At 51.0% G+C, this 15354-nt stretch overlaps 1 protein-coding gene across 1 annotated transcript in view; it reads right to left on the bottom strand.

Moving 5' to 3' along the window:
• Window positions 1-15023, bottom strand: part of LOC117734697 (integrin alpha-3-like) — a 44194-nt gene extending 29171 nt beyond the window's left edge. Inside the window, exons 1-4 of the mRNA XM_034538943.1 lie at window positions 14863-15023; window positions 13081-13208; window positions 11336-11421; window positions 3012-3148 (exon numbers count right to left, since the gene is read on the bottom strand). Of these exons, the coding sequence (XP_034394834.1) occupies window positions 3012-3148; window positions 11336-11421; window positions 13081-13208; window positions 14863-15020 (509 nt within the window). The 5' untranslated portion in view covers window positions 15021-15023. The remainder of the gene's footprint in view (window positions 1-3011; window positions 3149-11335; window positions 11422-13080; window positions 13209-14862) is intronic.
• Between the last annotated feature and the right edge of the window lie 331 nt (window positions 15024-15354).

Here is a 15354-nt window from a genome sequence, read left to right as displayed (position 1 = left end):
ACCTAACTGTCATGCGACATACCTGCCATGCGACATACCTGCCATGCGACCTAACTGTCATGCAAGCTAACTGTCATGCGACCTAACTGCCATGCGACCTAACGACCATGTGACCTACCTGTCATGTGACCTAACGACCATGTGACCTACCTGTCATGTGACCTAGCTGTCATGACACTTACTTGACATGCGATCTACCTTTCATGCGACCTACCTGCCATGCGACCTAACTGCCATGTAACCCAACTGCCATGCAAGCTAATTGCCATCTGATGTAACTGCCATCTGACCTACCTGTCATGTGACCTACCTGTCATGCGACCTAGCAATCATGCAACCGAACTAACATGCGACCTAGCTGTCATGCGACCTAGCAGTCAAGCGACCAAACTAACATGCGACCTACCTGTCATGCGACCTAACTGTCATGCGACCGAACTAACATGCGTCCTAGCAGTCATGCGACCAAACTAACATGCGACCTACCTGTCATGCGACCTAACTGTCATCTGACCTAACTGTCATCTGACCTAACTGTCATGCGACCTTACTGTCATGCGACCTACCTGTCATGGGACCTACCTGCCATGGGACCTACCTGCCATGCGACCTACCTGTCATCTGACCTAACTGTCATGCAATCTAACTGTCATGCGATCTAACTGTTATCTGACCTAACTGTCATGCAACCTAACTGTTATCTGAACTAACTGTCATGCAACCTTACTGTCATGTGACCTACCTGTCATGGGACCTAACTGCCATGTGATCTACCTGCCATGCGACCTAACTGTCATGCGACCTAACTGCCATGTGACCTACCTGTCATGTGACCTAGCTATCATGCGACCTACCTGTCATGACACCTACTTGACATGCGATCTACCTGCCATGCGACCTAACTGTCATGCGACCTAACTGCCATGTGCTCTACCTGCCATGTGACCTAACTTTTGAAGAAATTGTATTTGCTTGATTCTTGTTGTTCTGAGTTTGGACTCACCTTACTGTCATGCGACCTTACTGTCATGCGACCTACCTGTCATGGGACCTACCTGTCATGGGACCTACCTGCCATGCACTGTAAAAAGTAATTGCTGACCTTACTTTAAAAAAATAGTGAACTTAACTCATGTCTGCTTACTTTGTTGACCATACTTAAAGAAACTTGGTAAAGAACACTTTCTGGTGAGTAAAGTTATTAAACTTATCATCTTAAGTAACCTTTACTTAAAAAAAAAAGAGTGAGGAGGACCCATTTGCAAAGCTCGGAGAAACTCGGCCGCACTCGGCAGCGTTCGACTCGAATACGCATGAGCAGTCGACCACTGAAGACGTTCTTTGAGAGGCGGAACGACGAAGCGGGAAGAAAGCGCCATTGTGTCAACTTATTTTAAGGTAAGTTTAAAGCTTGATAATAAAACGCTACCGTTCATCTATTTAGCAAACGTCGTCGTCTCTTCGCCATATTCTTCATATGTTAATTATTGGTTGGATGCTAACTTTGCGTCTTCTATTTCGAAAGCTAACGTTAGCGAGCGTTTAAGCTAGCTAACGTCAAGTCCACCGTGTGTAACCCCAGAAGAGCTTTAGTGTAAATATAAACACAACTTGTTTCAGCAAACTTAGCGTGCTTATTAGCGGGTGCAATGATGATTGTCAATCTTTCAGGGCCACTCTTGAATTCGGTACGCATGTCTTTTTTTATTGTCGTGTAGCTACATGGGCTAATGGTGGAAGGGACCTCGCCGGGAAACAAGTCAAAATTCTAAACAAGTTTATCCGTTTACCAATTTAAAAGTAACGTACTTATCATATAACGTCACGTTAAGCATTTTTTGAATGGCAGACAGGATGTTAGTGGGCATTAATAACGTGTCACTCGTGTTCCCTGAACGCACCATTACGGGAGTCGCACAACGTTACTGTCATTGAAGATGAAATGTAATGTTAAGTTGAACGAGGAGTAATTCAACAACAACCGTATGATGCTGACCTCTCGGCCACAGCGAGTGGCACCGTGTCCCAACAGCAAGCGGTACTCCACGTTTTGTATTGTGTAGGTAATGTGACTAAATCTTAAATTATCATACTCTTTCCTTTAGATTCTGGCTGAGTTCTGTCGCTTATCAAGCAAAAATCTGCAACCAGAGTTCTTCAAAGAACTCGACAAATGCACTCCTCCTCTCTTCCTGGAGATGTCCAAGTCCAAGGAGGGAAGTGTCAGCCACAAACTTAATGAATATCTGCACAAGTCACACCAGGGGTAAGTTTCTCAAGCAAAGTCATGTTTCTTTATGTGGTTACTAAAGTAGTGCCATTGCATGCAGAGCTGTCAATTGATTGTCCTTTAACACTTAGGAAGTGTGTGTGTGTGTGTGTGTTTGAGATATTGGTTTGAGTACAGATGTGACTGGGAAGCGAACAGCAGTCCTCCGTGGCCTTCCTGTCATCCTTGGAGATGAGAACGCACACTTCTTCAAGACAGGCTTTGGAAGTAGACTTTACTCAACATTATTTAACTGCCCAATCTATCTCTCTTGATTCACTGATCACGTATCCCTGATCGGGGCCCTTTTTGGTGGTATCTCATGTCTTTCCAGTCGGGTCCAGTTGCAGCTCTCAAGTCGCCCCATTCAAAACCCAAATGCCTTCAAGAATGAAATAAAAAACTCATATCACAGTCAAACGGGTATCTGTACACGTTCACATGTCTGCATGATAGTAGAGGGCTTCTACTAATATCTCCTGTTACAAAACAACAACAATAATTAATTAATAATTTTGAGTTAACTATACTAATGTTTAGTGCAATTACATGAGTTGCCTAAACTGTTTTTTTTTTCAGTTTTAAGAACTTTAAATGATTGAGCTACTTTACTTAGAAACGTTGAGGGAATCGGTTTCTTCACGTTTTTTTAAAAATAAAGTCAACTTATTACATTTTACAGTGTGTGACCTAACTAGCATGCGACCTACCTGTCATGTGACCTACCTGTCATGTGACCTACCTGCAGGGCTGGTCGGGGTTCTGCCAGTGAGTGTCTGTGTCGTCGTACTGCAGGTCGTTTCCACGGAGATAACATCGGCCAATCATGTGTCTGAGTTTGAATGCTCCATAGAGTTTAACGAAGCGATGACCGCACGCCTGGAGAAAGTAAGGAGACGGGTTAGTTAGTTAGTTAAAGACAGTAAGATTATACAGACAGGTGAGTGGAGGTGGAGGTGAGTGGAGGTTAATGGAGTTGAAAAGAGGTGAAAAGGTGAATGGAGGTGAGACAAGATGAAAAGAGGTTAATGGATTTGAAACGAGGTGAATGGAGGTGAAACGAGGTGAGACGAGGTGAGTGGTGAAACGAGGTGAGACGAGGTGAGTGGAGGTGAAACGAGGTGAGTGGAGGTGAAACGAGGTGAGACGAGGTGAGTGGAGGTGAAACGAGGTGAGTGGAGGTGAAACGAGGTGAGACGAGGTGAGTGGAGGTGAAACGAGGTGAGTGGAGGTGAAACGAGGTGAGTGGAGGTGAGACGAGGTGAATGGAGGTGAGACGAGGTGAGTGGAGGTGAAACGAGGTGAGTGGAGGTGAGACGAGGTGAGTGGAGGTGAGACGAGGTGAGACGAGGTGAGTGGAGGTGAATGGAGGTGAAACGAGGTGAGTGGAGGTGAGTGGAGGTGAAACGAGGTGAGACGAGGTGAGACGAGGTGAGTGGAGGTGAGACGAGGTGAAACGAGGTGAGTGGAGGTGAAACGAGGTGAGTGGAGGTGAGACGAGGTGAGACGAGGTGAGTGGAGGTGAGACGAGGTGAGTGGAGGTGAAACGAGGTGAGACGAGGTGAGTGGAGGTGAGACGAGGTGAGTGGAGGTGAAACGAGGTGAGACGAGGTGAGACGAGGTGAGTGGAGGTGAGACGAGGTGAAACGAGGTGAGACGAGGTGAGTGGAGGTGAGACGAGGTGAGACGAGGTGAGTGGAGGTGAAACAAGGTGAGTGGAGGTGAGACGAGGTGAGTGGAGGTGAGTGGAGGTGAAACGAGGTGAGACGAGGTGAGTGGAGGTGAGACGAGGTGAGTGGAGGTGAGTGGAGGTGAGACGAGGTGAGTGGAGGTGAAACGAGGTGAGTGGAGGTGAGACGAGGTGAATGGAGGTGAGACGAGGTGAGTGGAGGTGAAACGAGGTGAGTGGAGGTGAGACGAGGTGAGTGGAGGTGAGACGAGGTGAGTGGAGGTGAAACGAGGTGAGTGGAGGTGAGACGAGGTGAATGGAGGTGAGACGAGGTGAGTGGAGGTGAAACGAGGTGAGTGGAGGTGAGACGAGGTGAGACGAGGTGAGACCGAGGTGAGTGGAGGTGAAACAGGTGAGGGGGTGAGACGAGGTGAGTGGAGGTGAGACGAGGTGAGTGGAGGTGAAACGAGGTGAGTGGAGGTGAGACGAGGTGAGTGGAGGTGAAACGAGGTGAGTGGAGGTGAAACGAGGTGAGTGGAGGTGAGACGAGGTGAGTGGAGGTGAAACGAGGTGAGTGGAGGTGAGACGAGGTGAGTGGAGGGTGAGACGAGGTGAGTGGAGTGAAAACGAGGTGAGTGGAGGTGAGACGAGGTGAGTGGAGGTGAACGAGGTGAGTGGAGGGGAGAACGAGTGAGTGGAGGTGCGACGAGGTGAGTGGAGGTGAAACGAGGTGAGTGGAGGTGAGACAGAGAGGTGAGTGACGAGGTGAGACGAGGTGAGTGGAGTGGAAGAGGTACGAGGTGAGGAGGTGAGACGAGGTGAGACGAGTGAGTGAGGTGAGTACGAGGTGAGTGGAGGTGAGACGAGGTGAGTGGAGGTGAGACGAGGTGAGTGGAGGTGAGACGAGGTGAGTGGAGGTGAGACGAGGTGAGACGAGGTGAGTGGAGGTGAATGGAGGTGAAACGAGGTGAGTGGAGGTGAGACGAGGTGAGACGAGGTGAGTGGAGGTGAGACGAGGTGAGTGGAGGTGAAACGAGGTGAGACGAGGTGAGTGGAGGTGAGACGAGGTGAGTGGAGGTGAGACGAGGTGAGACGAGGTGAGTGGAGGTGAATGGAGGTGAAACGAGGTGAGTGGAGGTGAGACGAGGTGAGATGAGGTGAGTGGAGGTGAGACGAGGTGAGACGAGGTGAGACGAGGTGAGACGAGGTGAGTGGAGGTGAGACGAGGTGAGACGAGGTGAGTGGAGGTGAGACGAGGTGAGTGGAGGTGAGACGAGGTGAGTGGAGGTGAGACGAGGTGAGACGAGGTGAGTGGAGGTGAGACGAGGTGAGTGGAGGTGAAACGAGGTGAGACGAGGTGAGTGGAGGTGAGACGAGGTGAGTGGAGGTGAGACGAGGTGAGTGGAGGTGAGACGAGGTGAGTGGAGGTGAAACGAGGTGAGTGGAGGTGAAACGAGGTGAGACGAGGTGAGTGGAGGTGAAACGAGGTGAGTGGAGGTGAGACGAGGTGAATGGAGGTGAGACGAGGTGAGTGGAGGTGAAACGAGGTGAGTGGAGGTGAGTGGAGGTGAGACGAGGTGAGTGGAGGTGAGACGAGGTGAGTGGAGGTGAGTGGAGGTGAGACGAGGTGAATGGAGGTGAAACGAGGTGAGACGAGGTGAGTGGAGGTGAAACGAGGTGAGTGGAGGTGAGACGAGGTGAATGGAGGTGAGACGAGGTGAGTGGAGGTGAAACGAGGTGAGACGAGGTGAGTGGAGGTGAAACGAGGTGAGTGGAGGTGAGACGAGGTGAGTGGAGGTGAGACGAGGTGAGTGGAGGTGAAACGAGGTGAGTGGAGGTGAAACGAGGTGAGTGGAGGTGAGACGAGGTGAATGGAGGTGAGACGAGGTGAGTGGAGGTGAAACGAGGTGAGACGAGGTGAGACGAGGTGAGATGAGGTGAGACGAGGTGAAACAATTTGAGTGGAGGTGAAAAGAGGTGAAACAAGGTGAGACGAGGTGAAACAATTTGAGTGGAGGTGAAAAGAGGTGAATGGAGGTGAATGGAGGTGAAACGAGGTGAGTGGAGGTGAAACGAGGTGAGACGAGGTGAGATGAGGTGAGACGAGGTGAGATGAGGTGAGACGAGGTGAGACGAGGTGAGACGAGGTGAGATGAGGTGAGACGAGGTGAAACGAGGTGAAACGAGGTGAGTGGAGGTGAAACAAGGTGAGTGGAGGTGAGTGGAGGTGAATGGAGGTGAAACGAGGTGAGTGGAGGTGAAACAAGGTGAGTGGAGGTGAGACGAGGTGAGTGGAGGTGAGTGGAGGTGAAACGAGGTGAGACGAGGTGAGTGGAGGTGAGACGAGGTGAGACGAGGTGAGACGAGGTGAAACGAGGTGAGACGAGGTGAGTGGAGGTGAGACGAGGTGAATGGAGGTGAGACGAGGTGAGACGAGGTGAGACGAGGTGAGTGGAGGTGAGTGGAGGTGAGACGAGGTGAGACGAGGTGAAACGAGGTGAGACGAGGTGAGTGGAGGTGAGACGAGGTGAATGGAGGTGAAACGAGGTGAGACGAGGTGAGACGAGGTGAGTGGAGGTGAGTGGAGGTGAGACGAGGTGAGACGAGGTGAGACGAGGTGAGACGAGGTGAGTGGAGGTGAGTGGAGGTGAGACGAGGTGAGACGAGGTGAGTGGAGGTGAGACGAGGTGAGACGAGGTGAGACGAGGTGAAACAAGGTGAGTGGAGGTGAGACGAGGTGAGACGAGGTGAGTGGAGGTGAGACGAGGTGAGACGAGGTGAGTGGAGGTGAGACGAGGTGAGACGAGGTGAGACGAGGTGAGACGAGGTGAGACGAGGTGAGACGAGGTGAGACGAGGTGAGATGAGGTGAGTGGAGGTGAGTGGAGGTGAGACGAGGTGAGACGAGGTGAGTGGAGGTGAGACGAGGTGAGACGAGGTGAGACGAGGTGAGTGGAGGTGAGACGAGGTGAGACGAGGTGAGTGGAGGTGAGACGAGGTGAGACGAGGTGAGACGAGGTGAGACGAGGTGAGATGAGGTGAGTGGAGGTGAGTGGAGGTGAGACGAGGTGAGATGAGGTGAGTGGAGGTGAGACGAGGTGAGACGAGGTGAGACGAGGTGAGATGAGGTGAGTGGAGGTGAGACGAGGTGAGATGAGGTGAAACGAGGTGAGACGAGGTGAGTGGAGGTGAGACGAGGTGAGTGGAGGTGAGACGAGGTGAGTGGAGGTGAGACGAGGTGAGATGAGGTGAGACGAGGTGAAACGAGGTGAAACGAGGTGAGTGGAGGTGAGACGAGGTGAGACGAGGTGAGACGAGGTGAGACGAGGTGAGACGAGGTGAGTGGAGGTGAGACGAGGTGAATGGAGGTGAGACGAGGTGAGAGGAGGTGAAACGAGGTGAGACGAGGTGAGACGAGGTGAGTGGAGGTGAGTGGAGGTGAGACGAGGTGAGACGAGGTGAGTGGAGGTGAGACGAGGTGAATGGAGGTGAGTGGAGGTGAATGGAGGTGAAACGAGGTGAGTGGAGGTGAAACAAGGTGAGTGGAGGTGAGTGGAGGTGAATGGAGGTGAAACGAGGTGAGTGGAGGTGAAACGAGGTGAGACGAGGTGAGTGGAGGTGAGACGAGGTGAGTGGAGGTGAAACAAGGTGAGTGGAGGTGAGACGAGGTGAGTGGAGGTGAGTGGAGGTGAAACGAGGTGAGACGAGGTGAGTGGAGGTGAGACGAGGTGAGTGGAGGTGAAACAAGGTGAGTGGAGGTGAGTGGAGGTGAAACGAGGTGAGACGAGGTGAGTGGAGGTGAGTGGAGGTGAAACGAGGTGAGTGGAGGTGAGTGGAGGTGAGACGAGGTGAATGGAGGTGAGACGAGGTGAGTGGAGGTGAAACGAGGTGAGTGGAGGTGAGACGAGGTGAGACGAGGTGAGTGGAGGTGAGACGAGGTGAGTGGAGGTGAGACGAGGTGAGACGAGGTGAGTGGAGGTGAATGGAGGTGAAACGAGGTGAGTGGAGGTGAGTGGAGGTGAAACGAGGTGAGTGGAGGTGAGACGAGGTGAGTGGAGGTGAAACGAGGTGAGACGAGGTGAGTGGAGGTGAGACGAGGTGAGACGAGGTGAGTGGAGGTGAGACGAGGTGAGTGGAGGTGAAACGAGGTGAGACGAGGTGAGTGGAGGTGAGACGAGGTGAGTGGAGGTGAGACGAGGTGAGTGGAGGTGAGACGAGGTGAGTGGAGGTGAAACGAGGTGAGACGAGGTGAGACGAGGTGAATGGAGGTGAGACGAGGTGAGACGAGGTGAAACAAGGTGAGTGGAGGTGAAACGAGGTGAGTGGAGGTGAAACGAGGTGAGTGGAGGTGAGTGGAGGTGAAACGAGGTGAGTGGAGGTGAGTGGAGGTGAAACGAGGTGAGTGGAGGTGAAACAAGGTGAGTGGAGGTGAGACGAGGTGAGTGGAGGTGAAACGAGGTGAGACGAGGTGAGTGGAGGTGAAACGAGGTGAGACGAGGTGAGTGGAGGTGAGACGAGGTGAGTGGAGGTGAGTGGAGGTGAGACGAGGTGAGACGAGGTGAAACGAGGTGAGACGAGGTGAGACGAGGTGAAACAAGGTGAGTGGAGGTGAGACGAGGTGAGACGAGGTGAGTGGAGGTGAGACGAGGTGAGTGGAGGTGAGTGGAGGTGAAACGAGGTGAGACGAGGTGAGTGGAGGTGAGACGAGGTGAGTGGAGGTGAGTGGAGGTGAAACGAGGTGAGACGAGGTGAGACGAGGTGAGACGAGGTGAGACGAGGTGAAACAAGGTGAGTGGAGGTGAGACGAGGTGAGACGAGGTGAGACGAGGTGAAACAAGGTGAGTGGAGGTGAGACGAGGTGAGACGAGGTGAGACGAGGTGAGTGGAGGTGAGACGAGGTGAAACGAGGTGAGACGAGGTGAAACAATTTGAGTGGAGGTGAAAAGAGGTGAAACAAGGTGAGACGAGGTGAAACGAGGTGAGTGGAGGTGAGACGAGGTGAGTGGAGGTGAGACGAGGTGAGTGGAGGTGAGACGAGGTGAGTGGAGGTGAAAAGAGGTGAATGGAGGTGAATGGAGGTGAGTGGAGGTGAAACGAGGTGAGACGAGGTGAAACGAGGTGAAACAAGGTGAGTGGAGGTGAGACGAGGTGAGACGAGGTGAGATGAGGTGAGACGAGGTGAGATGAGGTGAGTGGAGGTGAGACGAGGTGAGACGAGGTGAGACGAGGTGAGACGAGGTGAGTGGAGGTGAGACGAGGTGAGACGAGGTGAGACGAGGTGAGACGAGGTGAGATGAGGTGAGACGAGGTGAGATGAGGTGAGTGGAGGTGAGACGAGGTGAGATGAGGTGAAACGAGGTGAGACGAGGTGAGTGGAGGTGAGACGAGGTGAGTGGAGGTGAGACGAGGTGAGACGTGGTGAGTGGAGGTGAGACGAGGTGAGATGAGGTGAGACGAGGTGAGACGAGGTGAGATGAGGTGAGACGAGGTGAAACGAGGTGAAACGAGGTGAAACGAGGTGAGTGGAGGTGAAACGAGGTGAGTGGAGGTGAGTGGAGGTGAATGGAGGTGAAACAATTTGAGTGGAGGTGAAAAGAGGTGAATGGAGGTGAATGGAGGTGAATGGAGGTGAAACGAGGTGAAACGAGGTGAGACGAGGTGAGTGGAGGTGAGACGAGGTGAGTGGAGGTGAGACGAGGTGAGAGGAGGTGAAACGAGGTGAGACGAGGTGAGACGAGGTGAATGGAGGTGAGACGAGGTGAGACGAGGTGAAACAAGGTGAGTGGAGGTGAAACGAGGTGAGTGGAGGTGAGTGGAGGTGAAACGAGGTGAGTGGAGGTGAGTGGAGGTGAGACGAGGTGAGTGGAGGTGAAACAAGGTGAGTGGAGGTGAAACAAGGTGAGTGGAGGTGAGACGAGGTGAGTGGAGGTGAGTGGAGGTGAGACGAGGTGAGATGAGGTGAGACGAGGTGAAACGAGGTGAAACGAGGTGAGACGAGGTGAGTGGAGGTGAGTGGAGGTGAAACGAGGTGAGACGAGGTGAGTGGAGGTGAGACGAGGTGAGACGAGGTGAAACGAGGTGAGACGAGGTGAGACGAGGTGAGTGGAGGTGAGTGGAGGTGAGACGAGGTGAGACGAGGTGAGACGAGGTGAGACGAGGTGAGTGGAGGTGAGACGAGGTGAGACGAGGTGAGACGAGGTGAGACGAGGTGAGACGAGGTGAGACGAGGTGAGACGAGGTGAGACGAGGTGAAACAAGGTGAGTGGAGGTGAGACGAGGTGAGACGAGGTGAGACGAGGTGAGACGAGGTGAGTGGAGGTGAGACGAGGTGAGACGAGGTGAGACGAGGTGAAACGAGGTGAGTGGAGGTGAAACGAGGTGAGTGGAGGTGAGACGAGGTGAGAGGAGGTGAAACGAGGTGAAACGAGGTGAAACGAGGTGAGACGAGGTGAGACGAGGTGAGTGGAGGTGAGACGAGGTGAGATGAGGTGAGACGAGGTGAAACGAGGTGAAACGAGGTGAGTGGAGGTGAAACGAGGTGAGTGGAGGTGAGACGAGGTGAGAGGAGGTGAAACGAGGTGAATGGAGGTGAAACGAGGTGAATGGAGGTGAAACGAGGTGAGTGGAGGTGAAACGAGGTGAGTGGAGGTGAAACGAGGTGAGTGGAGGTGAAACGAGGTGAGTGGAGGTGAAACGAGGTGAATGGAGGTGAAACGAGGTGAATGGAGGTGAAACGAGGTGAGTGGAGGTGAAACGAGGTGAGTGGAGGTGAAACGAGGTGAGTGGAGGTGAAACGAGGTGAGTGGAGGTGAAACGAGGTGAATGGAGGTGAAACGAGGTGAATGGAGGTGAAACGAGGTGAATGGAGGTGAAACGAGGTGAGTGGAGGTGAAACGAGGTGAATGGAGGTGAAACGAGGTGAATGGAGGTGAAACGAGGTGAGTGGAGGTGAAACGAGGTGAATGGAGGTGAAACGAGGTGAATGGAGGTGAAACGAGGTGAGTGGAGGTGAAACGAGGTGAGTGGAGGTGAAACGAGGTGAATGGAGGTGAAACGAGGTGAATGGAGGTGAAACGAGGTGAGTGGAGGTGAAACGAGGTGAATGGAGGTGAAACGAGGTGAATGGAGGTGAAACGAGGTGAATGGAGGTGAAAAGAGGTGAATGGAGGTGAAACGAGGTGAATGGAGGTGAAACGAGGTGAATGGAGGTGAAACGAGGTGAGTGGAGGTGAAACGAGGTGAATGGAGGTGAAACAAGGTGAATGGAGGTGAAAAGAGGTGAATGGAGGTGAAACAAGGTGAGTGGAGGTGAAACGAGGTGAGTGGAGGTGAATGGAGGTGAAAAGATTAGTTGAAAAACAGTGACACCTTGATAAGCCAAGAGGAACAGAGACTCACCAGGACCCGCCCCCCAGGTCTGCCCTGACTGGCTACTGAGACGCCCAACCACATGTCCTCGATCAGGTCTTCAGACAGATTCAGGTCTGAAGAAGGACATTGTGAATGTCATCTATCTGCAGAGTTTATGATGTTTGTTGATGACATCGAAAACTGAATTTCTCTGATTGGCTGTTGCCGTGGTTACTTCAGATCACAGATAACAGAAACAGACAGCAGCTGCTTTTCACTGAGGGATGGACTACCCATAACGCACCAGGAGAGAGATAACATCTTAGGGCTGGAAACAGATGTTGACATTATTCCCATAGCTCCGACCGGAGACTTCTTTCTGTTCATGAAAAGTAAACATGAGCTGTTTGTTTTACGACAATAACATGAAATATTGTGGATGTGACAACATATTTATTTTAAATATTAAATCTGACCAAAATCCCTCTTTAATTAGGTTGAAAATACAGTTACTCCCAGTAGGGTTGTCCACTGTTACTGGTCTCCTTAAAGGGACCAAGAGAAGCTCATCCAGACCGTTACTCCCAGTGGGGCGGTCCGTTACTGTTCTCCTTACAGGGACCAAGAGAAGCTGATCTAGACCGTTACTCCCAGTAGGGCGGTCCGTTGTTAGTGGTCTCCTTACAGGGACCAAGAGAAGCTCATCCAGACCGTTACTCCCAGTGGGGCGGTCCGTTACTGGTCTCCTTACAGGGACCAAGAGAAGCTGATCCAGACCGTTACTCCCAGTGGGGCGGTCCGTTACTGTTCTCCTTACAGGGACCAAGAGAAGCTGATCCAGACCGTTACTCCCAGTAGGGCGGTCCGTTGTTAGTGGTCTTCTTACAGGGACCAAGAGAAGCTCATCCAGACTGTTACTCCCAGTGGGGCGGTCCGTTACTGGTCTCCTTACAGGGACCAAGAGAAGTTCATCCAGACCGTTACTCCCAGTGGGGCGGTCCGTTACTGTTCTCCTTACAGGGACCAAGAGAAGCTGATCCAGACCGTTACTCCCAGTAGGGCGGTCCGTTACTGGTCTCCTTACAGGGACCAAGAGAAGTTCATCCAGACCGTTACTCCCAGTGGGGCGGTCCGTTACTGGTCTCCTTACAGGGACCAAGAGAAGCTCATCCAGACCGTTACTCCCAGTAGGGCGGTCCGTTGTTAGTGGTCTCCTTACAGGGACCAAGAGAAGTTCATCCAGACCGTTACTCCCAGTGGGGCGGTCCGTTACTGGTCTCCTTACAGGGACCAAGAGAAGCTGATCCAGACCGTTACTCCCAGTAGGGCGGTCCGTTGTTAGTGGTCTCCTTACAGGGACCAAGAGAAGTTCATCCAGACCGTTACTCCCAGTAGGGCGGTCCGTTGTTAGTGGTCTCCTTACAGGGACCAAGAGAAGCTCATCCAGACCGTTACTCCCAGTAGGGCGGTCCGTTGTTAGTGGTCTCCTTACAGGGACCAAGAGAAGCTGATCCAGACCGTTACTCCCAGTAGGGCGGTCCGTTGTTAGTGGTCTCCTTACAGGGACCAAGAGAAGCTGATCCAGACCAAGAGAAGCTCATCAGAGAAGCCAGAGAAAAGATTGTGTGTATATGTGTACGTGTGCGTGTGCGTGTGCATCTGCCTGTGCAAGTCGGTGAACGTGGCGGGTGCGTGCTCGTCTCATTATTATATTAATACCAGTCATCCTCAGAAAGGATTTCTGGAAAGAAAGACATCATGTGACTTCCTGGTTGAATATGGGTGAGTCTCACCTGGGTCTATGAGCTTCATCCTGCTGCACTCTGATTGGTCTGTGGTAATTGGGCAGCTGTACACTCCTCCTGTTCGATTGGCTAAAACATTAGTCTCCGCCTTCTCCCTGGGCGCTCCAACCAATAGCCTGACAAGACAGGTGAGACAAGACGAGACCGAAAGAAACAGGTGAGACGAGACAAGTGAGACAGAAAGAAACAGATGAGACAAGACGAGACAGGAGAGACAGAAAGAAACAGGTGAGACAAGACAAGACAGGTGAGACAGAAAGAAACAGGTGAGACAAGACAAGACAGGTGAGACAGAAAGAAACAGATGAGACAAGACAAGACAGGTGAGACAGAAAGAAACAGGGGAGACAAGACGAGACGGTTGTTAAATCTCTAAAGTTGCTAAAAGGCACCAGATGACATCATACCCTCATTTGCCTGAGGGGAGGGGATGGGGGGAGGGAGGGGTCCTTTGTTATCCTTCGTCCTGCTGTAATAAATGAAGTCTCAGTCTGAAGGACGTCCAGGACGCAGATGAAGGAAACAGACAATGACACACGGAGGACTTTGTGATTCATCTGTCATGAGACACAATCAGCTGATTCTGTCTCAGGAAAAGGAATAATCTGCTGACCTTTGACCCCGACAGTTGAACCCTTTCATTTAGGCTCCGGTAGAATTGTCTTTTTAGCTCAGGAAGGTTCTGAGTCTCTAAGAGGAGCTTCTTTGTGGTCCATTTTCTGAACTTTGTAGTTTCACGTCACTAACATCAGAACTACTGAGCTTAGTCGTTTCCTAATTCCTCATGACCGTTCCTTGCCACACTTCCTTGACCCTGTGACGTTTTCCACAGAGGTCATGGAAAAGTGGTGAGGAAAGGACGTTAGGAGGTAACGCTTGGAATATTCCATCGCAACCCTGTTCATCCAATCAGACCCTGACCTCCTGCCCCCCCAGAGGAAACGTGTGTTAGTGTGTGTTTGTCTGTCTTCGTGTGCGTGTGGTCCATTAGCAGCCAATCCCATTAGAGACCATAAAGAGACGGTTGTCATGGTGACCGTAGAGACAGACAGCTGGGTGACCTTTGGGTGACCACCACATTCTGTGGAGGTTCAGACGGTGAGGCGCCTCCGTGCGGGTGGAGGGGTGGGAAGGGGTGGGGAGTCAGTTATTGAATATTTCAAATGCTGTATTTTTATATTGAGAACCTTTTGGAACTGCTTTAAGGAACCCTGTAGCCCCCCAAGGCCTCCCAAGCCCACCTACCTCCCCCGACCCTCAAACACATTATTACCGCTGCAGGGCCACCACCTGACTGGGAGGATTCCTCCTGTGCAGCAGCGTTAAGCAGCCCCTCGTGCTCCACAGCAGGGTGGATTCTAGATGCACTATTGATATATTATTATTATTATGTTACAATTATATAATTATATATTATTATTGTATTATTATATTATCATATTATTATTATCATATCATATTATTATTATATTATTATATTATATAATTATATATTATTATTAGTTTATTATCATATTATTATATTATTATTATAATATAACATTATCATATAATATATATATTTATTATTATATTTGTATTATATTATTATAATTATTATTTTATTATAATATAATATAATTATTATATTGATCCTCTATAATTTTACTATTTGAACTGCTTATATGTTCTGGATCCCAACATGGATTCTTTTTGTCTTTCACAAAAAGTCTGAGCAAAAAAAACAGAGAGACAGACAGGTCACAGGCATACAGACAGGTGTGTACTAACAGGTAACTGTCTGTCTTCAGGTCCTGGTGCAGAGAGACAGACAGTCCAAACAGACTCCCGTTTCGTCCCGTCTTCAGCAGCGAGAACGCTGTGTCGAGGTTAAAGGCCACGCACACACCGAGCCATGTGCTCAGCAGCACGACCACACCTGTCGCCATGGAGACACACCTGAGAGGACGACAACAACAACAACAGTCAGTTCACGTGACCCTAACAAATAGAACGTTAACAAATAGAACGTTAACAAATAGAACGTTAACAATTAGAACGTTAACTATTAGAACGTTAACATTTAGAATGGTAATAATTAGAACCTCATTTAAGAGTAGACGTAAGACTTTCCTCTTTGATAGTGCTTATAGTTAGGGCTGAATCAGGTTTGCCCTGGTCCAGCCCCTTGATATGCTGCTATAGGCTTATAGGCTGCTGGGGGATGTTTTAGGATACACTGAGCTCCTATCTCCTCTTCTCTCTCTCTCTCCCGGAGTCTTT

This window comes from Cyclopterus lumpus, chromosome 8 (assembly GCF_009769545.1).
Source record: "Cyclopterus lumpus isolate fCycLum1 chromosome 8, fCycLum1.pri, whole genome shotgun sequence".
NCBI lineage: Eukaryota > Metazoa > Chordata > Actinopteri > Perciformes > Cyclopteridae > Cyclopterus > Cyclopterus lumpus.
The sequence above is the reverse complement of the archived record's forward strand: the minus strand, read 5'-3'. Positions and strand labels throughout refer to the sequence as shown.